Here is a 22,438-nt window from a genome sequence, read left to right on the forward strand (position 1 = left end):
AGGCACAACTGAGGCACAAAGTGCCCTGCATTCTCTGCAGCTGCATGGGTGCTCCTGAGTTGATTCATTAGCAAGTACGCTGACGTGAATCATCTTCCCCTGAGGCACAGTCTACTAGACGGCTTAGGAAGCCAATTTTACAAAGTATCTATTAACTGTAGCACGAGGAATAGGTTGTGCTGGCATTATGGTGGAAAACCTTTTTGAGAAGCATTCCAGACCTTGCTGGCCCTGACACCGCCTTCACCAATAGGGTCAGCAATTTCAACTGCTGCTCTAAATACCTGATTCCCTTAAGCAGAAAGCACAGTCAAAATATTTAGTGACGACTGAAATTCTCTAACTTGAAACTCTTTCCTTTTAAAAATAACTAGAAAAGACTGCATGCTACTACAGAAAGTCCGTTAGAGCAGCCCGTTTGGAGACTTTCTGGCATTTCCAGCTAAGCATCATGTTACTGCAGTGGGCTGCCCAGAAATCACAGGAACTACTTATTTCCCAACAGATTAAAGAAGGGATTAGTTCTGGCAAGTTTGCTGGTGGATTTCAGTCATCGCTTACTGGAGGCAGGAAGCCAACACTGCTCCACCTTCCCCTGTATGAGCAAATGTGTCTCTCACAAAACAGCACACTTTAAAACAACTCGACAAGACCTGTGCCTCAGTCACTGTTCTACTGCTGTGAAAAGACACCATGACCAAAGCAACTGCTATAGGAGAAGCATTTAGCTGGGATCTTGTTTACAGTTTCAGGTTAGCCCAACTACCACCATGGTGGGGAGCACAGTGTCAGGCAGGCAGGCAGGCAGGCAGGCAGGCAGGCACAGTGCTGGATAAGTAGCTGAGAGCTATGCAGAGAGCACAGATGGGCCTGATGTAGGCTTTGGAAGCCTCAAAGCCCAACCCCAGTGATACATCTCCTCCAAGAGGCTTCACTCCTAATCCTTCCCAAACAGTTTGCAGTCATGGCGAAAGGCACCACCTACATAGGTTTATGAATGACTAGATAAGTGTGCTCTGTCAGCATGCAAAAGGCCCTGGACTCAATCCCCAGCACCAGGAGTGTACACATGTACACACATACACATGTACATGTGCACACACACACAGAGGTACACATACATTCAACTCTACTACAAGTAAGGGAGCAAAAGTGATAAAAACGTAGAGAGGGCATTAAAAGGAAGGTACTATTCCTCATGGTGAAACGCACTGCCCATTTTATTACCATGATGGGGACACCAATGTCTGGCCACAAAAGGTCCTCCGAGGGCAGCTTGGGAGAGTTCCACACCACCACTACCTTGTTCAGGTAGGGGAGGCCATTGAGCCTCTCCAGGGAGTTCATGAGCACTTCCTCCCGCTCGTAGGTCAGCATCACAACTGTGAACTGCTCCCGCTGGACATTGCCTCCAAGCGCTGCCTGGAACTCCTTGCCAGAGCCCCCAGCCCCACCACCGATGGGCCGAAATCCAGTCCCTGAGCCCAGGAATTTGGCCTCAGAGGGCAGCACAGGGTCAAAGGGTGTGTGTGGAAAAAGATGGAAAGGTCCGGGTGCGGAGTTCCAGCTGCGGTAACAGTCAGTGACAGTCAGAGTGAAATTACGGAGGTATTTAGGTGAGGCATAGGGCGGCTCTGTCTCTACCGGCCCCAGGTCCAGGTCCCCATTGTCAGCCATGTTGGGGTCAGTACCAGCTGCCTTGCCTGAACGATGGGGGATCTCAGCTGCTACCTCTTCCCGGATGGGAGCAGCTGGGATCTGAATTCGAGTCCTAATCATGGCCAGCACGGTATTAAAAATACTGTCAGCGGTGGAGAAGTAGGTCTCCCAGAGAAAGCGGCCTTGCCGCCTCATAGCCAACAGATCACTGTCTGACAGACTTCGTAACAGGAAGTGAACCTCTGTAACACGAGGCTTGGGCACCACTAGGGCGGCCTCATTCCATTGTAGCATGTCGTGGTACGGAAGCTGCACCTGCTCCCCAAGGACAACAGGCACAGCTCCCACCTCCAAGGCTTCAAAGAGCCGTGTTGCACAGCCAGATGAGATAAGCAGGCTCGGGTCCCCGGGAGTGATGATGAGGGCGAAGGTGGAGAGCTTCAGTAACTCTAGCCGGTCTTCCCGCTCCCCACACAGTGCCCACTCAGTAGGCAGACTGGGCTTTGGCTGGTTTTTGCAAGTAAATTCTACCAGCACCTGATCTAGCTTGCTGTCCTGTACGGCCTTGAGGGTGGCAATGATTCGATCATCATAGTCGGCCGGAGGGTCACCCTCCATTTCTTCCTCAAAGGAACGGGCCTCCTGAAGGCTAGATCTTAGAGACTCAATCTTCTCACCCTGGAAAGTGAAGAGATATTTCCGCTTAACTGGCACCTGCGGTGGGATTTCCATGAAGTTGGGTTCAGACATGGCATGGACAAGTGGTGACACAACCAAGTCAAAGCCAGCTCTGTACTGGGCAGCATAGAAGGTAGACTGGGCCACCATGGCCCGACCTGTACTGACATTGTACAGTAAATTTTGTGTGTCTGACTTCCGGGACAGATTGATGATGACATGGTTGTGTCCGTCTGTCCTCCAGTGTGGCAGAGAATGCAGCTGCTTCTCAAGGTCGGCAGGCTGCAGCACAGCGGGCTCTTGTATCTCTCCCACTAACACCACATACAGGCAGGCGATGGCTGCATTTTCTGTAACATAAACGTTGGCTCTCACTGTAGCCTGAAAAGCCTGCTTGACCAAAGGGTCCAGGTAGCTCCCAAAGGCAAACTGGTCACTGTCATAGACGAAGACAGGAAAGCCAGACGTCAGAGGGCAACGAGAGTAATCGAAGCAGTTGTGTAGCCGGCAACCCCGAGTGACCTTGGGGGGTGGAAGGCCAGCGTCATCCTTCTCAGGGAGCAGCCGGATGGGCAGTGACAGTTTGGGCTGGTTCTGGGCCATCAGCTCCTTGTAGGAGTGCTCTGTCTGGCTAATGACATTCTTGAGCTGCAGCAGGTCCTGCTTGGCGTTCTCTATACTCTTCTTACAGGCTTCAATCTTGAGGTTTAGCTTGGCAATCTCGCTGTTCAGCTCCTGCCGCTTGGCTTCTAGCTGTAGAAGCTCTTCGCTCACAGACTCGCGGATCCGACAAAGATCTAGGACGTGCTTTACCTCACAGAGCTCGTTGCCAGCCCGGGGGCCAAAGATGCGCTTGCCGGCCTCATCTGCCTCATCCAGAGTGGTGAGGTAATAGTGGGCAATGAGGGGGAAGAAGACCAGGATGATGAACAGCGTGAAACTCAGCCAGGTCAGCCGGATGCGGTTGGACCAGCGCAGCATACAGGTCTGACCACCGTTCCCCACTCCCCCATTCCGCAACATGGTATAGCCTGTCATGAGTTCACTGTGGCTCTTGCCCACTCTGGTCACGTCGGATCACTTGCCATAACCATGAGTCTGTTTGACAAAACTCGACCTCTTTTTCACACACAAGGTTCTAGAGGGATCAGTGTGCTCCCTGCACAAGGCACCAAATAAAATGGGAATTTCATTTTCCTCGCTGTGGCTCAGGTCTCTAACTTGGTCTCTAAATCCTAAGTATCGGCTGTTGTCATCAAATAGGAGGAGGTACCACATTGCTGATGGGATGAAAAGAAAGAGATCCGTGGTGTTAAAATCCAGGGGAAAAGCCCTAGACTCCCAGGGACCGCTTCAACTGCCATAGCTTTTGTTCCTTGGCTTTGTTGGCTAGCCGGTATGCATAGCTTCTATAAGTTATGCAGTGACTGGGAAAAACAACTGGCCGTTTGAAATGCCAGCCCCGTCCTCCAGGTCACTACCAGCAATCAGGCCTGCAAGAGAAGGAGAATCCTGTCAGATTTGAAAAGCTTCCATTCAAAGCTCCTTTGCCATCCCCTGCCCCAGCCCCAGCCCAGCTGTTTCTACCTGAGAGCTGGGCCCCCGAATGACTCGGTCCTCCCCAACATCAAAGTCTCCTTTTGAACTACTTAGCAAAAACAACTCCAAGAAGCCCAATTTGTTAAATTTAGAGTTTAAAGGAGTTAAGAGAACTCTTTTGAACTTCACCCAGGAGTAGATAAAAGGTATTTTCTAGTTTGCCTCTATTTATCTTCCATTAGCAGACATCAGGCACTCCTTAAAATAGAAACAGTAACTTGGCCTTCCAGAGAGAAGACTATACTTAGAAATGAGAGGTATCATCCTGTATCCTTCGGGGACTGACCTGCAGCCGGCCCTTATCCTCAGTAACCTCATCTTGTAAAATGGAGGCAAGTGCATGCACATAACAAGGAATTATTGACTGTGAAAATAAGCAGAGGACACAAGGTACCAAGACACAGCACCAACACAGCTTGCCAGTCCTGTTTCCTCCCCAAACTCTACAATCCCAACATACAGAAGCGTCCTACCTACATTTCTCTCAAACTGGACAGAGCTTAAGTCGAACTTGTATAGAACACGCACATACGTACATATGTGCGCACACATACACAGAGTCCAAACTAATCTATGCCCACAAGATACTCTAATTTTATTCTTTCACATCTTCGCAGACACAGCCATTCTAACTGGCACTCAGGAGGCCCAGGCAGGAAAATCTTGAGTTCAAGGCCAGCGAGTGTTACACAACAAGATTCATCGTAAAAAATGACAAGTGGGGGCTGGGGATTTAGCTCAGTGGTAGAGCGTTTGCCTAGCAAGCACAAAGCCCTAAGTTCGGTCCCCAGCTCCGAAAAAAAAAAAAAAAAAAAGAAAAGAAAAAAAAAATGAACGTGTGTGTGTGTGTGTGTGTGTGTGTGTGTGTGTGTGTGTGACTACATGTACTTTTGATGTCTAACATATGTAAAAAAAAAAATTCTTGCATGGTAATAACCCTTGACCTCATCAAACTTGACTGAGTCTAAGAGACGAGATGTAAAGCACTGAGGAGAACTTGTCCATCTTGTACAAATCTGCAAATTCAATACCCAGCAGGGAGGGGGAGGGGAAGACAGAAAGCACCTGCAGGAGCACTCTACGACTGTCTCACAGTCACCCCCAGCCTCCATGTTTGCTCCAGATGCGCAATGGTTAGTCTCATAAGGTCTCTTCTGTCCTAAGGTAAAAACAAAAGCTGATGCCAATTTTACCAAGGGTTAAAGAGAGCAAGTGATCAGGGTGACAAAAAGCAAAACGAAATTTGTCCTTGAAATACTAAATGTATTTAAATGAAATACTAAATAATCCAAACTTGTTCAACCGAGGCTCCCAGCACTCCTAGGGGTGGCCTGCAACCACCTGCAACTCCGGCTGCAGAAACTACAAAGCCTCTGGCCTCCACATACTTGTGTGCACAAATACACACACACACACACTACCACACTCTTAAAATAAAAGGACTGAGAGTGGTAGCGAGTAACTTTAATCCCAGAACTCATGAGGCAAAGGGAAGCAGATCTCTGAATTTGAAACCACCCTGGTCACATAGTGAGTTTTAGGTCAGATAGAATTATATAAGTAAGACCCTGCCTCAAAAAATAAATCTTCCAACTCAAATAAATAACTTCTGCTCAAACATTCCACATCAAGACCTACATTTCAGCCTTTGTTTTGTTTTGCTTTAGACCGGGTCTCACTATGTAGCCCTGGCTGGCCTGCACTCACTCTGTAGACCAGGCTGGCCTAAAACTCATAGAGAGCCACATGCCTCTGTATCCCAGGTGCTGGGATTAAAGGCGTGGCCACTGTACGGTTCATGACCCACATTTCTAAAGCATCCTTTTCTAAAGTTATCCTTTTATTCAAATGTTTGTGCTTCTATCAGCCCAATGAGTAAGAACAGAACAGAGGGAAGAAAAGACAGACTCCAGGCCATGAAGCCGGGCCCTTCCCACTCACCCTACCTGGCAGCACTCTTCCTCTCTCTGGCTTATGTAGTCGCATATGCCTCAGCACAGGATTGCCTGAACTAATGGTCATCAGTGCTTGTTCTCCTGGTTTAAAGAGAAAACAGAAAGTGATGATTTGAAATGTGCTCGCTATGGAAGGTGCTGTTAAGGACTTTAATTAGTCTTTCTGAAAAGGCTTCCCTCGCAGATTCAGCAGTCACGGGGAATACCCAAACATAGCTGTTTGGAGTCAGCGGGTACTACTGACAAGCAGGAGGGCGGTGGGAATTTCCTCACAGGCAAACTACTTGGACAGTTGCTGCTTGCTGATGGGCTTGACTGTAAAACAGGATGCTGTAAGGTGCAGGTAGTGTACATGGACCTCAGAAGGACACAGGAGCTCTTTGTAGGAGTGGTGATGCTTGTAACTAGAGTGGAGTTCAGAATGAACAGGAGGCAGGTGAGGAGCATCTGGAGGCATAAATGAACCAGCGTCAGCGTGAGCCAGGTATGCGATCCCGCATGGAGGACGCAAAGGCAGGAGGAGCTCGGGTCCAATGTATTTGGGCAGCAGTGCTCCCAGAGCACCCAACATACAAGCAGAGTTGACAACAGAAATAAATGTTCTAATGGGGAGCAACCCTGATTCTAAAGAATCTCATCCGACTCAGTTCTATCTCGTTCACCAGCCCAAGCCAAAAGAACAACCAGCGGCCAGTCGCGCAGCTCCTGCCTCCAAAACAGCTACTTACAGTTTGTTTGCAAGCATAAAAGGAAAGAGAAACCCTCAAGCTCTCTTCTGCAATTCTCCCATGTACAAATAAATGCCCCCACAACACTTACACGAAACGCTCTAGTGTGGTTTTCAGGGCGAGTACACTGTGCACTTGTGATCCTCACCAGCCGCGGCTGTGGTGCCTGCCAACGTGCCCTGCCCTACAACACACCCTTCACACTGCAAACTAGAGGCAGCTTCTCTTCCCTCAGGATCCGTATGTGCTTTCTCCACCCACTGCCCCCACACCCGATTTAGCCATCACTGCCCTCCACCCTCGCTCATTCAAATTGAGTGTCACTGCCGCCTTTCCATTCACCCACACCAAGTTCTGTACACACTGTGCACACTTGGTGTTCTGTCGGAAATACTTGGCTTTCCCTGCCTAACCCTTGTGCTTCAGATTCCGATTCTTTTTTTTTTTTTTTTCCTCTGAGACAGGGTTTCTCTGTGTAGCCCTGGCTGTCCTTTAACTCACTGTAGACCATGCTGTCCTTGAACTCTGAGACCCCCTGCCACCACCCACTTGCCCAGTGCTCAAACTCTAAGTTGTCTTCTGTAGTCCCTGAGACCTTCTGACTTCCTGGTGTCAACCTACTGACTTTCCTCTTCCGGTTCCTCTTCCTTTTTTCCTTCCCCCTTTCCTCTCCTCCCCTCCCCATCCTTTGCCTTCACCTTTCTTTCTCGCCCACTTTCCACACTGAACCCTACTCCCTGAGAGCAGGGCCCTTCCACTCCGGCCTTGCTATGCCATCACCGTGTCCACTGTGAGTTGATGAATGAGTTGTGTCGCTGATGGCCACCCAGCCTCTTCCCTTGGTTTTTATGGTAGGACATTTTTAGTACCCACCCACACCTTTGACTCATGTTCTTTTTCTGTCTTGGGGACATCCAGTCTTCCTCCTACCTCCTACTTAAAAAGGATTCTGAAGGCTCTCAGCATCGTTGTTAATGAATCCATCTGCTTTCATGATGGCAAGCGTCGCCCATGCTCAGATCTTCTAGAAGCTACCCTCAGCACTCCCCTGGCTGCTCTGGGCCACAGCGGGGTCCTCCTGGCTCCATACAAACTGCCTCTCCTGAGGTGCTCCAGTCACTTCAAGGAATTCGTTTTCCAAATAACGTTTAGTTCTGCCCTTGATTCCACTTTCCTCCTGTCAGAAACAATGTGCTATACTCAGGAAAGACAGACCTCAGAGCAGCTAGGCCTGGATGGAACCCCACTGTCGGATGCTCATTTAATCGTCAGAAAAGCCACAGTACCTTTGCTTGGAAGCATTATAAAACTCAGGGCTGCAGGGAAGCAGACGCTTCTGACTGTGTCGTATAAAATGTTTCAGACTGGCTCCAAGCCTCAGTTACTTTTCAATCTCCAGCTCCCGCATCTGTGTCTGGTCTCAGACCAAATGTTTATTGCGATCATAACCACAATAATGTACTTGCAATAATGGTTTAGAATAATTTTTACTTACCCCCTTTTAATTAATATTCTGCCTTCAGCCTAGTCCTAGCCCACAACACTCATAACCCCAGATTCTCTACCAACTTACCCTATGTATTACTGAAATCAGTATTTGCTCCAGCTTGAATGTAGCTGGCCCAACCTTCAGGTCTCCAAGCCATTCTACTACACGCAGTCTACTGATGACCGCAGCCCATCTCTCTACCTTATTATCTTATTTAGTATTCAGGAAGAATTAATCTGATAATCTGGAATGATAGCAAATGCCTGCTACTTGAGAAGCAGAGACATGAGGACCACTTGAGTTAGGAGTTCAAGACCAACATGGACTCTGTGGAGACTCTTATTTCAAAAAAAGTTTTAAAAATTAAAATTTTAATATGATAATACCAACAACCAAACCACCCATGGTCTAAATTTCAACCACGCTCTCATCTATTACAAGCGTAACATAGCTCGGGGCATTTCCAAAGCCAGCACTACACTTTTCGAATGTTTGACCTCAAAAACGGTGAGCAAGCCCAAGCCACTCAGACTTTCAGGAGTACGAGGAAGGGCTCCATGAAGTCTACCTCTAGCTGAGGTGCCTGAGCAACTGAGAACTGCTAGGTCAGAGGTCAGGAAAACGGCCTTGTTAAGTTGCCCAGGCTCTGGTGGATGGCCCTATACCCACTCACAGGACATGACTGGACTCTGGGTTATAAAAAGAGGACATGAGGGGCTAGAGAGATGGCTCAGCGGTTAAGAGCACTGACTGCTCTTCCAGAGGTCCTGAGTTCAATTCCCAGCAACCACATGGTGGCTCACAACCATCTGTAATGGGATCCGATGCCCTCTTCTGGTGTGTCTGAAGATGGCTACAGTGCACTCATATACATTAAATAAATAAATAAATCTTAAAAAAAAAAAAAAGAGGACATGAGGGGCTGGAAGGAGGATGTGGGGCGGGGGATGGGTAGTGAGTGAATGATAAGATCAAAACATGTATATCTGTATGAAATTACCAATGAATAAAAACCTGAGCTACTACATAAAACTCTTTATTTTCTACATTATTTAACCCCAAGTGTTTGCAACAATAGAAGACAGACTAATACGGTACTATAAGTGATCTAGAAATGGCTTAAAACACATAACACAGGGGCTCTTCTCTGTCTGTGGGTTGCTAGACTTTGAGGGGTTAAACAACCCTTTCACAGGGTCACCTGAAGACCATTGGAAAACATGCATATTCATGATTTGTAACCGTGGCAGAATCACAGTTATGAAGTAGTAATGAAAATAATCGTATGGCTGGGGTCACCACAGCATGTATTAAAGTTTCCCCTAACAGGAAGAACTACACCATTTTATATAAGGAACTTGAGTATCTGCAGGTTTCTTATCAACAGAACCTAACACAGTCCCTCTCTCATACTAAGGAGAACTGCATTTTATGTCTTCTTTAATGGTTACCCTTAAAATACAGAGCACAACGTCAGCTTAACCAAGCCACAGGTCTAGTGGTCTTTCTGCTGGCTCCCTCCGCTCAGAGCACAGCATGGTAACTGCACCAGGCCCCTGGTGATCCACTTTGGACTTAGCCTCACAGTCCTCCCAGGCTCCCGCTGCTTTAGCTTTGCCCATGCCCTTGCCCATGCCCTTGCCCTCTTTGCTTACAACATTCTGTTCCTCTCCGCGCTTCATTCCTTCCTGCTGGTTGCTGTTTTCCCCTCATACACGATTTCCCTTCTCCACCATACTTTGGAGAACCCTCTAGATTTACCATGGTCACTACAGAGTGAAATGTCAGTCCTTTTGTATGTGTAAGGCGATGTGACCCACTGCCCGGCTGGGTGTGGGTTTTGTGTGTGTTTTCTCTATCGGATGGGGTGCAGGGTACGTGTGCATACTCAGAAGCCAGAAGTTTGCCTTGGGTGTTCCTCAGTCTGATCTTAGCTTTTGTTTGCTTACGTTTGGTTTCAAGACAAGGTTTCTCTGTGTAGGCCCGATTGTCCTGGAACTCTGTGTACACCAGGCTGGCCTCCAACTCACAAGATCCACCTGCCTCTGCTTCTGAGGGCTGGGATTAAAGGCATGTGCTGCCATTGCAGGGCTCCAATCTTACTTTTAAAGAGAAGGCCTCTTACCAACCCTGGGGCTTACCAGTAAGCCATACTTACTGGCTGGCCCCAAGGACACTCGCACCTCTGCCTCCCCAGCACAGAGGCGTGCCACTGCACGTGGGTTTTATATGAGTGTTGGGAATCAAACACAGGCCCTCCTGTTTTTTACGGATTGAGTAATCTCCCCAGGCCCATGCTCTGCTGTTTGTTAAAAAGAACGTACTTGTGGAGCTTTTATTTGGAGAGGAGTTGATTTTGTTTTGCTGAAGACTGAACTTTCAGAATCTTAGGACTTATGTCGCTAACCTAGAAGTTTACTAATTGCAGTCTCTGGACAGAGTCCGCTTCTGTCTCCCCCCTTGAGTCTCTACTTGGTGCCTGTCAGAGCCTATTCCAGCCTCCAAACCTTCTCATCTCCTTCATAACTTTCACTTTGCCCTTTGTGCTGCCTTCTGGCAATTTCTTCATATCTGTCTAATTTAGGAGTTGGGAAACTTTCAGCAAAGGGTCAGACAAGTAATATTTTAGTATGCATGGGGGTCACATAAGATATCCACAGCATATTTTAGTCTTTTAAAAGAGAGGAAGGATCTGGAGAAATGACTCAGTGGTTAAGAGCATTTGTTGCTCTTACAGTAGACTCAGGTTCAGTTCCCAGCAACCACATGGTGGCTTGGAAGCTAGTTCCAAAGGATCTGATGCCCTCTTTAAACCTCTAGGACTTCAGGCACACATGTGGTGCACACATGAACACATATAGGCAAAATATTCATACACATAAAGTAAAACAAATCTCTAAAAAATTTAAAAGAACACTAATAAGACAGTTGTTCATTCTTATGCTGAAAACCATAAAAAGCAAGACATTTGCTGAGCATAGTGACATACACCTTTAATCCCAGCCAGCGCCTGGGAGACTGGGGCAGTGGACCTCTGTGAGTTAAAGGCCAGCCTGGTCTACACAGTAACACACACACACTCACTCATCATTCTCCCCCTCCCCCCACCCCCGTCACGTGCACAAGCCAGAGTCAGATGCAGCCCATAGGCGTGATTATCAGCCCTGTCCTCTGACTGTACCACTACTCAGCCTACCTCTGGGTTTTAATTCTGACAACTATTTCAAGTCTCCGGAAGCCCCAGAAGGTCCAGAAGAGAAGCACCTACTCCTTGTCCTCCCTGGCTTACCTTATTCTAGCTGCTGATTCTTGCTAGTCGGATGGTAGATTGTTCTCTCTGTAATCCTGTCCAAGTCACTCTTAGGGGTCATTTATTTCTGAGAAAACTATGGGCACCCACCTAGAACGGTCTGTTGGATAGAGAGCCCGGCCTTATTATCAGCCTTCAGTCTCACATCAATTTCTCAACCTAGAGATTCTCGACACCACATAGCAATGATAAACTCGAACACAGAATCCACAGACAGGTGGCCATTTCCTCCTCCTGACAACCCACAGTCCAGCGTAAGAGAGGCTGTGCCTGTGACAGACGCTCTCTGTCCCCTACCGCTTCCCTGAAGATCTATACTCTCACACAGTGTCTCAATCCTACTGCTCACAAACTCCAGGGCTTCTCCTCATCCCTGAGGAGCATACAAACGAGCACAAGTCACTAACACTGGCCACCCCTCAGGTGGTCACCCAGCCTACTGACCAGATTCTTAGATTCTTAGCCCCTGCTTCCTACCCACCGCCTGTCTGCTTTAAAGAGACGTTACCTCTCTTTCCTGACTACATAATATGGATTCTGATTGGGGAAACACATATGCTATTTTGCCAAAGGCAGAGGCTTCCCTTACCCACGCATATATGCTCACAAAACTAGGACACCGTATGTTCTCTTTAGCAACCTGATTTTTCTTTTCGCTTATATTAAAAGCTGTTAAGTCAGACATGGCGGCACAGGCCTATGATCCCAGAGAGGTAGAAGCAGTAGAATCAAGATTTAAAGGTCAGGGCTGAAGTCATAGTTCACCAAAGGACTGGAGTTTAGTTCCCAAGTCAGTGGCTCACAATGGCCTATATAACTCTAGGACCAGAGGATCCAAATGTCGTCATCTTGGATTCTGAAGGCACTGTATTCAGGCACACAGATATATACACATATGCACACAATTTAAAAAATAATAAAAATAAATTTTATAAATAGTTCAAGGTCGGCTGGAGAGATGATTCAATGATTAAGAGCACTGACTGCTCTTCCAAAGGTCCTGAGTTCAATTCCCAGCAACCACATGGTGGCTCACAACCATCTGTAATGGGATGGATACCCTCTTTTGGTGTGTCTGAAGACAGCTACAGTGTACTCGTATACATAAAATAAGTAAATAAATCTTTAAAAGAAGTTCAAGGTCACCCTTAGTTACACAGCCAGTTTAAGGTCAGCTAGAGTTTAAAAAAAAGAAAACAAAACCCCCGTAGTCCTACCCTGAGACATCATCCTAGCACAAAGGCACAAATAGTTAAAATACCACCCCACACAGGCATTAGTAGTTGACTACCACCCATACGAAAAGGCCTTGCACTAGTGTCAGCCCTTTTGTGTGTGAGGTACACACCAGGCAGATGCTTCTAGTTTCCATAACGATCAAGGCCTTCCTGAGCATTTCTGCATAGAGCCAAAGTAGGTTTCCATGGGAAGCTGCTCGGTTAGGAAGGGAAGAGGATAATACATTTCCAAGGGATAGAAATCAAAGCTTCCATTTGCCAGCGCTCACTGATAATGGTGACAGGTGGGTAGAACTCAGTTACCTCTTAGCTCACCACATCTCCCATTCTTCTGTCTGGTCAAAGCTAGACCAGGTCTGGGCATCGAGAAAGGGACCCAGAGCAATCTATCCTTCACCCTAAGCGGTAGTTTAGATGAGAATCTCTCTCTGCTCTCAGAGAGTGATAGGGAAACATACCCTGCCACACCAAGCAGGTATAAACAAGACAGACTCCATATATAAGCCACTTTAGATTCCATAAAGTTTCCCAACTGCAAAGGACTGCCAAATCCTTAAACTCCCTTTGGACTCATTTAGTATTATTTGGTTCAAAACTTAGGTCATCACTTCAGCTGATTCTTCAACCCGATCAGAAACTCCTTAGAGAAACTGATTTTTTTTTCCTCTCTAGTTTTTAGATCTCCCTTAGAGAGATGGCAGCTATCACTAGAAGACTAATCAAACTCACAGCAGACACTGTCATCTCTAGGCAATTAAAATTACAGCCTGTTCCCCGTCCCCTCCTCTCCTGTCAGCTATTCCTAACCCCCTTGCCACCTCCTACTTCCTCCTGTTACCTCCTCCCCTCTGTCACCTCCGTCACATGTCACATCACATCTTTTTCTTTGTCTCCATCTTCTCTTTGTCTCTTTTGTCACCCCCATCACCTCCTCCTGTTACCTCCTCTCCTCTGTCACCTCTTCCCCTCTCTGTCTGTCTCTGTCTCTGTCTCTGTCTCTCTCTCTCTCTCACACACACACACACACACACACACACACACACACACACACAGAGCCCCATCACCTCCTCTGTAGCTACCTTTTCCTCTAGCGTCCCCTTAGCATTCAGCCTGCTCCTGAGTTGGCAGGAATATTACTCTGCTCCATCAGGACCTTGCTTTTCAGAGTTTGGGGATGTATTTGTATCACAACCATTCCACTTGACTTTTCGTCTTTTAGGAATATAGCTCTAGCGGGGAAGAAAAAGCTCTGAGGCGAAGCTGGGCATGGGCCTCATTCCTTTAGTCCCAGCACTTGGGAGGCAGAAATAGGTGAATCTCTGTGAATTCAAGGCCAGTCTGGTCTACAGAGCAAGTTCCAGGACAGCCAGGGATACACAGAGAAACCCTGTCTTGAAAAATAAAACAAAACAAAAACAACAACAACAACAACCAAAAAAAAAAAAAAAGAATAAAGCTCTTGTTTACTAGGAAACTCTGAGACATCTGTTTACTTAGATCTTCGTTAGTTTCTTTCAACAGTTATATCCTAAAAAGCTGGGGAGGGTGAGGAGAGAAACAAAGAGGAAGTGGAGGAAATTATACCAAGGCACTCACCAGACGTGCCTGGTACCACTTGGGTTACCTCGTAGACTCTTCCAGTTCTTGCCAAATGAAACCTTGCATGTGCTTAACCTGGCTCTCAGTAATTGTGAGACAACACTTCCTGAATGCTCCCCGTGTGACAGGTTAAATCTACACATTCCTCAATACGCCACCTTAACCATCTGACAACCCTACAGGTGGATGCCGCTGCACCGCTGTTCACAAGACAGCCAAAGCCCAGTGTCCACTATGGTTGCAGAATAGTAGCACTTACCAAGGTAGCCTGCCTGACCCAGGTCCCAACCATTGGGTTAAACTGCCTGTGACACTCACCTAAGGCAGAAGGTCCCATGTCCCCTAAGCACATCCTCCATGGCTGTCCTAATGCACGATTAAAGCCACCACTCTCTTCAGATTTACAGGTTTCTTTACTAAAAGAGAAAATGATATACCACTGTATCTTTAGCTGTGCACCCAAGACCTACCTCCCTATCCATACATACAGTACTATTTTCTTTCTCCCGTTTCAGCCAAAATGGCTTCATCAAGCAGGAGAATTCTATCAAAACCCAACACGGGTTCTCTACACATCGTGGCCATGGCCACGAGACCTGACTTTTTTTTTTTTTTTTTTTTTTTTTTTTGAAGGCTGGTGACAAGTGAACCAATGTAATTAAAGCCAACTAAGGAAGATGGCTCTGCACCTAGACTGAAGCAGAAAGCCAGCAGCAACACTGCATCCAGGAGTCCCTTCCCCTCTGCAGCGCCAGGCACAGCATGCTCCAGACAACACAACTTACACTATCGGTCCGTTTCAGAAGCCGCTTGGGGGCTCCTGTTATTTCTGCCTTTCGGACAAAGACATGGTAAATCCTGGAGGTTAGGAAAGTTGCTTACGTCAATATAGCAAAAAACCTAGGAGCCAGACAAACCCAGATGTGTGTGGCCTACACCCTGTGTGCAGCTTCTTATGTGTCTCCTGTCTGTTTACTGGCAAGAAATACTTTGTTGCTATTCCTTTTACATGGTAAGTATGTATCTTTTTGTAATTAAAAACAAACAAAAAACTAGGCCTGGCAGTGTACTGCTGTAGTCCTAGTACTCAGGAGGCTCAAGCAAAAGGACAGGGACCAAGGCCAGCCTGAGGGCCACCACAAACAAGAGGGAAGGGAAGGCAGAAGGACAGGGAAATATTTTGTTGCGGTCTTTTAAAGTACATCATGCTTGACAGCCCAGTAAATAATGTGATAATTACCTATCTGAGGGGGGAAAAACAGATTTCTATGACTAACCAGAATTAAAAAACCCCAGATGAATTAAAAAAAATTGTCACAAATGAACCATAAGAAAAGGAAAACATGCTTGTCACTTTAGCTCAAGTTAAACATGGCTACTTTCCTAGGAATCCAAGCAAACACACAGCAGTGCACCCACAGAAGTTAAACACACCTGACTCCCTGTGAATCAAAGGACTGTGTGTTGGGGGGAAGGGTGATCAAAAGACTGATCTGCTACCTGACCAGCATTTAGAAGGGAAAAGCATTAAAAGTGGTCAAAAAGATAAAGACAAGAGGTTATTAATAGAAAGGGTCGAGGTGAAGTCAAGCAAGCATGTTCCAGCCAAACAAACTTTCCACCAGTAAATCAGCAGAGAACTGTATAATAAATACCTAGTACTTATCAGAACCTGGTCCCATGCCTTTCTGGAATACAATTTGGAAAACTGAGACTGTCCTGACCCCTAACTCCACTTCCAGAAAGCCTCAAGAATTGTGAATAGGAAGAAAATGTCCTACAAGAATGCTCAAACATTAAGGCAAAGTTCAGAATACTGCAGGCAGCAGGTATGGTAGGTACCTGGGTTAGTGGGAAGGTAAACAGAGGTCATTTGTGATGAAAGTCCTAACTTTTCCTACTTTTGACTTAATGATTTCACTTTCTAGGAATGGATTCTAGGTGACAAAGACCTATACACAAGATGCACATGCCTCAGCGTTCTTTCTACAATATATACAACAAAACAGGCATAAAGTTAAGTACGGCTAAATATAAAATATGATAATGTTACTTCTGTGGACTTCAGAATGCAAACCTTTCTATAATTTTAAGTAGGCAGGAAACATATTTACAATGCTATATTAGTGGAAAAATAACATTCAAAACCATGCATCTGAATGGAAAAACACACAGATGCAAAACACCAACCGTGACTCTTTTATATTACAGAGTTATACAGGGCTTTGCATTCTTCCTATTTTCCTCCCTCTTCCTCCCTCCCTCTTTCCTCCTCCCCACAAAATCCCAGCACTTGAGAGGCAGAGCAGGTGGATCTCTCTGATTGAGGCCAGCCTGGCCTACACAGTGAATTCCAGGGCAACCAGAGTTATACAGTAAGACCTCGCCCACACTAAATAATAAATAAATAAATAAATAAATAAATAAATAAATAAATAAATGTTTTCTGGAAAATGCCATGTGAAGCAGGCTATCCTCCTGCTCTGCCATTGTCTCTTGAATGATAGAAAGAGACCTCTTATGTCTTTTTCCCCAAGAATATTTCTGAAAGTGAGAGACATGTAGGAAGCAGTTTAATAAGGTCTCCAGGTATACTTCTGTGGTATGACGGAGACTGAATTGATCTTTCTAAGGCTTCCATTTCTCAAGAACACAGGACTTTTCCTTTCTTCTGTGGCCCATATAACGGATATCACTAGTAGCCTGGGCCTGACTCTCAAGGAGACACAGAGCTGAAGCAAAAGCCGGCTCACCCATTTTTAAACCAGCTTGTGACTCTTGAGAAAAGTATTCTACCCTTGCTTTATCGCTGCCATCTTTCTGATTCACCAGCCCCTCACAATGCTTCCTCTTGACTCATAAGCTCTTGGCACCTTTTGGTTTGGGGGCAGAATCTATGTAACCCAGGCTAGCCTCAAACTCCTGATGATCCAGGGATCAGTCAGATGCCACCACACCCTACTGAATCCTTTCTAACTAATTCCTAAAGGAAACGGTTAGAGCAGCTGGCCTCAAAAGACCTCTCCATTCTAGGACTTGACTTACAGACGCCTTGCCCATGAGATGCCCAGATGTTCACATGTTTTTTATTGGAAGAACAGACGCCATTGTGTCAGGTCAAGGCGGCAGGGCGCCAGGCCTCCTTCCCGATTCACTTTCCTTTAAGCACCCCTCCCCCGCCCCACCCCTATTTTCCATGGAGTCCATTAATAACAAGCTTGGAGCCTTATCTACTGTTTTCTTCCCTCAAAGCCTCAGTGATTTTGGTATTTTACAACTAGGAAATAAAGGAAGTCATGCTGGGAGGGGTCAGTCACGCCTGGGAGAAAATCCAAGATACAAAAAAGCTATCAGCTGGATTTCTGCAGAGGAAATCCAATATAGATAAAGACAAAGCACGCACTTTGATCTCAAACTGCATGGGGATGACTGCATTTAACTGAGCAGGGGCTGAGGCACTCGCTGGTCTGACTCCGGCTACTGCGATCAGTACAGCAAGGAAATCCAACCATTTAGAAAAAGCTTTGAATTTGGAAAAGCCTATTTTAAAAACCAAAAACAAAAGTGGAGACTGAAAAGCAAAGGTGGCCATGTGTGTCTCCAGCACAGGTGCAGAATTCTGTGACGTGTGCTGAGAGCCACGCTGGAAGAAGGCCATTAACACAGTAAGTGGAGGGCAGGGGACTCAAAAGCTGGTAAGGGGATTTAAAACCTTCAAATAAGAAACAGCTGGTGGAAACCGAATGCTTTGAGTACAGCAGAGGCCTACGAGTCAGACATACAGACAGACAGACAAACAGACTGAAGTTGGTCGGTAAAGATAGCAAAGTGCAGAGTCTGTCAACACCTATGTGATTCGCTGTCATCAAACATTAAGTAATGCAGCACGAACCCTACAACATTTTCCTCAAAGCAAGACAAAAACAGTGAGTTTTAACGTGAAATCTGCCTGTTTCCAAATGCTGGCTTCTGGCTTAAGTTTCTGTGTAAGCTGCAAGCCTGACTTGATTCAAACAAACACCAGCATGCAGCCTGGGTCAAAGCGAAGGAACAGACATGGTAGCTGTCTCCTCACATCTGTAATTTTTCTACGCAGTCTGATAAAATGCAAGGTGGACCTAAGAAAATACCTTCTGGCCTGAGTCACAGCTGGGATGGTGACACCGATGTCCAAGTTTAGATGCAGACAGGTCAGTAAAGACTTCAGACCAGTTTAAGAAGAGCCTTACCACTTACTATGTGTAGCTTCAGTCAGGTCTCCTGAGCACTCAGTCCTCTACACCTGCCAATCCTCCGCCCACCCCCACACATCAACCTGTTAGCATTAAGCCTCCTATCTCTCTGTGTCTTGGTTTTTAGATTTATTTCACATTTTTATTGTCTCAGTATTTTGCCTGAAAGTATGTCTGTGCGCCACAAACTTTCCTGGCGCTTGAAGAGTTAGAGGAGGGCATCAGATCCTCTGAAATTGGAGTTACAGATGGTTGTGAGCTAATGTGTGCGCTAGGAAATAGCCTGAAAGAGCAACAGGTAACCTTCTTAGCTGAGCCTTATCTCCAGCCCCTCAGTGACTTTAAAAAGTAAATTCTTTAATTTTTTTATGATTTTTGCTTATTTTTATGTGTATTGGTGTTTTGCCTGCATGTGTATATATGTGATGGTCTCAGATTTCCTGAAGCTGGACTTAGAAATAGTGAGCTCCCATGTGTGTGCTGGGAATTTATCCTGGATTCTCTGAAGGAGCGGCCACTGATCTTAACTGCCAAGCCATCTCTCCATCCCTTAAAGAATAAATTCTATGGAAGAAAAAGAACACAAAAACAGCAAAGAACGTATACAGCAATTAAAAACACTATTATAACCCACCACGCTGTGTTTATATTTTTAAATTTATTTTTTTAAACATTTTTTATTTGTGTGCCTGTATATGTGACCAAGGAGGTCAGAAGGGTGTGGCCCCCTGAGCCTGGACAGCTAGGCAGTTGTGAGCTGCTCCATACGAGTGCTGAGGAACTGAACTCGAGTCCTCTATAAGAATAATATGTGCTCTTAACCACTGAGCCATCTCTCCAGTCCCATATGCTTACATATTTTAACTGTCTTATTACACATACTGAGGGACAGTCCCAACCTATTTCTGTTTTATATTCCTCCCTCGGGATATGAAACAATTTTTGTTGAGAAAAATATTTAAAAGAAGTTGGAAAGACTTAAGATGATAACATGGGAGAGGGCAGGATTACAAGGTAAAGTGTCTACAAAGCAACCATCAGGGCGTTAATCATTAACATCATGGCCAGTCTCAAAGTTACTGGGCCCAGTCGAATGGAAGAATATACAAACGGTGGGCAAATGAGACTTAGGGCAGGCACAGGCCTTCCTAGGCCACCTGCTTTTCTATACTTTACTGCAAACACAGACTTGCTCTCTGGGATACAGGCAGGTACTAACTCCTGAATGTATTAGATTCTACTCTATGTGATGGATGTGCTGTTCTCCTTCGTATGGCTCCATCCCTGGGATTTTAATGGCTCGTTGGGAAGCCTCTGAGCATACTCTGCACCACACATTACAGCCTACGTAGAGGCTACACTGCTAAATGAGTCCCTCTGTCCCTCTGCACTTCAAGGCTACAGATTTCTTCTTTTTAGATTTATTTATTTATTATATATAAGTACACTGTAACCATCTTCTGACACACCAGAATATGGCATCAGATCTCATGACAGATGGTTGTGAGCCACCATGTGGTTGCTGGAATTTGAACTCAGGACTCTGGAAGAGCAATCAGTGCTCTTAACCACTGAGCCATCTCTCCAGCCCAGTTTCTTTCCTTTTTTTTTTTTTTAAAGATCCTGTTTCTTTCACACCTACTTACATCACCCAAAACACCTTTAAGACTGACATCACAAAAGTCATGCGTATAAGTGGCTCAGGCAGGAGAGGACAATGCTCACTCTGCCCTTGAGTTCTCAATTCCATCTGCACACAATCTGCCATTTCATGGAACCTACAACATGTGAGAAAATCTTTCTCGTTTGCTCAGCTGTCCCTTTATCACAGATTCTCAAAGGGAACAGATACCAAAAGTAAAAGGAAATGATATAAATAAAATGTTTCCTAGTTGGCTTATTTTTTGACATAGCCCAGGTTTTTTCATGTAGCCCAGGTTGGCCCCAAACTCTCTTATATAGCTAAAGATGACCTTGGACTCCTGGTGTACCTAGTCAATTGCTGGTTTCAGGTGTGTGCTACTAGAACGTGCCTGGAAATCAACAACTCCTCAAGAACTTTCTTGACTCAACTTAGTTCTCCAGCAAATATTAATGGGTAGCTTAGAACTTTTAATAGAAGATCCTTGGCTCTTAGTCCTTGCTCCACATTGAACTATGTACAGACAGTTACAGTCGCACCAGGGCTACATCTGGTGAGATGTTATTTCTAATACTTTATTCTACTTTAAACAATACCTTTAACCCCTTCTCCAGTCCCCACCAAAGCAAAGGCTGTAGCTCAATGGTAGAAGGCCTGTCAGTGTAACATGTATGAAGCCCTGGGTTCTACAGGTAAAAAAGCAAACAGACTCAGTCACTCAACTGACAGGACCTGCCTTACTAACTAAACTCCTAACTCCTTTTCCACCCTTTACTGACTTTTACCACTAAGCTAGAGATCATGACATACAGCAGGCTGGCCTGGAACTCATAGTGAGCCTCTTGCAAACCACCATACCCTGGCTTAGCGCCTTCACACAGCCCAGCCCTTTCCAACCATCACACTTTCTTCTGAAAACTGCTAGCATATTTTAGACCTTCCCCTCTCTCCTAGAATCCATTTTTCTCTCCCACCTGGTTACTGAGTCATTTCCCTCACAGGACAAAAAATAAAAAAAAAATAAAAAGTTCTCAGACCTAATCACTAAGAGATTCCAACAGACACCAGGTACTTAATAACGGTTTTCTTCTAGAAAAGTGAAGGGTGAGAGAATAAAGACACACACCACAAGCTTTTCTGTTAGTTCTACTGTCACCTTTGGTGACCAAACACATGTCTCAAGAATTCTGAAGATGCTAGGTCTGGTTTTGGTGGCTCTAGCCTATAATCCCAACACTACAGAGGCTGAAGCAACAGGCTCACCAAGAGCTCCAGGCCAGCCTGAGCTACAGTATGACCATGTCTCAAACAACAAAATAAAACAAAAACCCACACATAATTCTGAATTGCCACAATTCTAGGTCTCCTCCAGAAAACATTTAGATTAACTTCAACTCTTCAGGCTCTCCACAGGCCTTCAGGCTCTCCACGGGCAAAGATCTGGAAATTCTCACAGGAAATGGTTATGTTTAACACACCAAGTAAGAGTTTAAGAAAGTGGCCTTTCCCTAGCAAGCGCAAGGCCCTGGGTTCAGTCCCCAGCTCCGAAAAAAAGAAAAGAAAAGAAAAGGAAAAAAAAAAGAGTGGCCTTTCTTTCGCTACAAATTATGTAAAAGTACTCTGCTGTAATAAGTTGTTAAGAAAGTCTAGTTCACTCAAGATTATCATGCCCCGGGGAGGAATCACCATCCCAGGCTCTACAGAGAGTTACAGTCACTGAGCCAGAGGGGAAAGGTAACTGTTGAGAAAGAGACAGGAACTTCCATGCCTACTTGGATGGATGGATGGATGGATGGATGGATGGATGGATGGATGGTAGAAGAGAAGGGATCAAAAAGTCCAGCCTTGAAATGCCAGACTCTGAAAGTGGAAGAACAAGACAAAAGTGAAGAACCGCTAAAGCCACTTCTTAAATCACATATTGAGTTTCCTCTTCCCCAAAAGAAGAGGACCATATAAAGGCCTTGAGAATTTAAAGAGCAGCAATCCAGGCTGGGGGTTGACATCCATCGAATTTCAGTGGGCTAAGGGCCATGGCTATCTCAATAGAGGCTAAGCAGCTGCTCACTATGGACTAGGGCAAGCACTCGGTGTTGCCCGGCTCCTCCGGCTCTGACCTGGGGCTGATGCCAACAGAGTAGTCGCTCCATTTAGGGCATCACAGGAACCCCCATCCCTCAGCTGTGGCATACCCAGGCTCGGGGCGGACACAGAGCACAGCAGCACCTGGACCCCTGGCAGGAAGTGGCCACCTGGAGAGAAGAGCCCGATGGGCAGCGGCGCGCAGCTGTGCGGAGAAAGGCGGCCAG

General features: G+C 45.9%; 1 protein-coding gene across 9 annotated transcripts in view; it reads right to left on the reverse strand.

Annotated features, from left to right (window-relative positions):
- The window catches only part of Extl3 (exostosin-like glycosyltransferase 3), a 90,468-nt gene that overhangs the window by 22,490 nt on the left and 45,540 nt on the right, over positions 1-22,438 (reverse strand). For 3 of the 9 annotated variants that reach the window (XM_039093619.2, XM_039093623.2, XM_063274596.1), the window contains exons 2-3: positions 5,883-5,972; positions 1,228-3,830 (exon numbers count right to left, since the gene is read on the reverse strand). In XM_039093619.2, the coding sequence (XP_038949547.1) occupies positions 1,228-3,375 (2,148 nt within the window). In that variant the 5' untranslated portion in view covers positions 3,376-3,830; positions 5,883-5,972. Of the gene's footprint in view, positions 1-1,227; positions 3,831-5,001; positions 5,096-5,882; positions 5,973-14,573; positions 14,672-22,438 lie in introns of those variants that run through there. The other 6 variants (XM_039093622.2, XM_039093618.2, XM_063274597.1 and 3 more) reach the window with 5 other exon arrangements.

This window comes from Rattus norvegicus, chromosome 15, assembly GCF_036323735.1.
Source record: "Rattus norvegicus strain BN/NHsdMcwi chromosome 15, GRCr8, whole genome shotgun sequence".
NCBI lineage: Eukaryota > Metazoa > Chordata > Mammalia > Rodentia > Muridae > Rattus > Rattus norvegicus.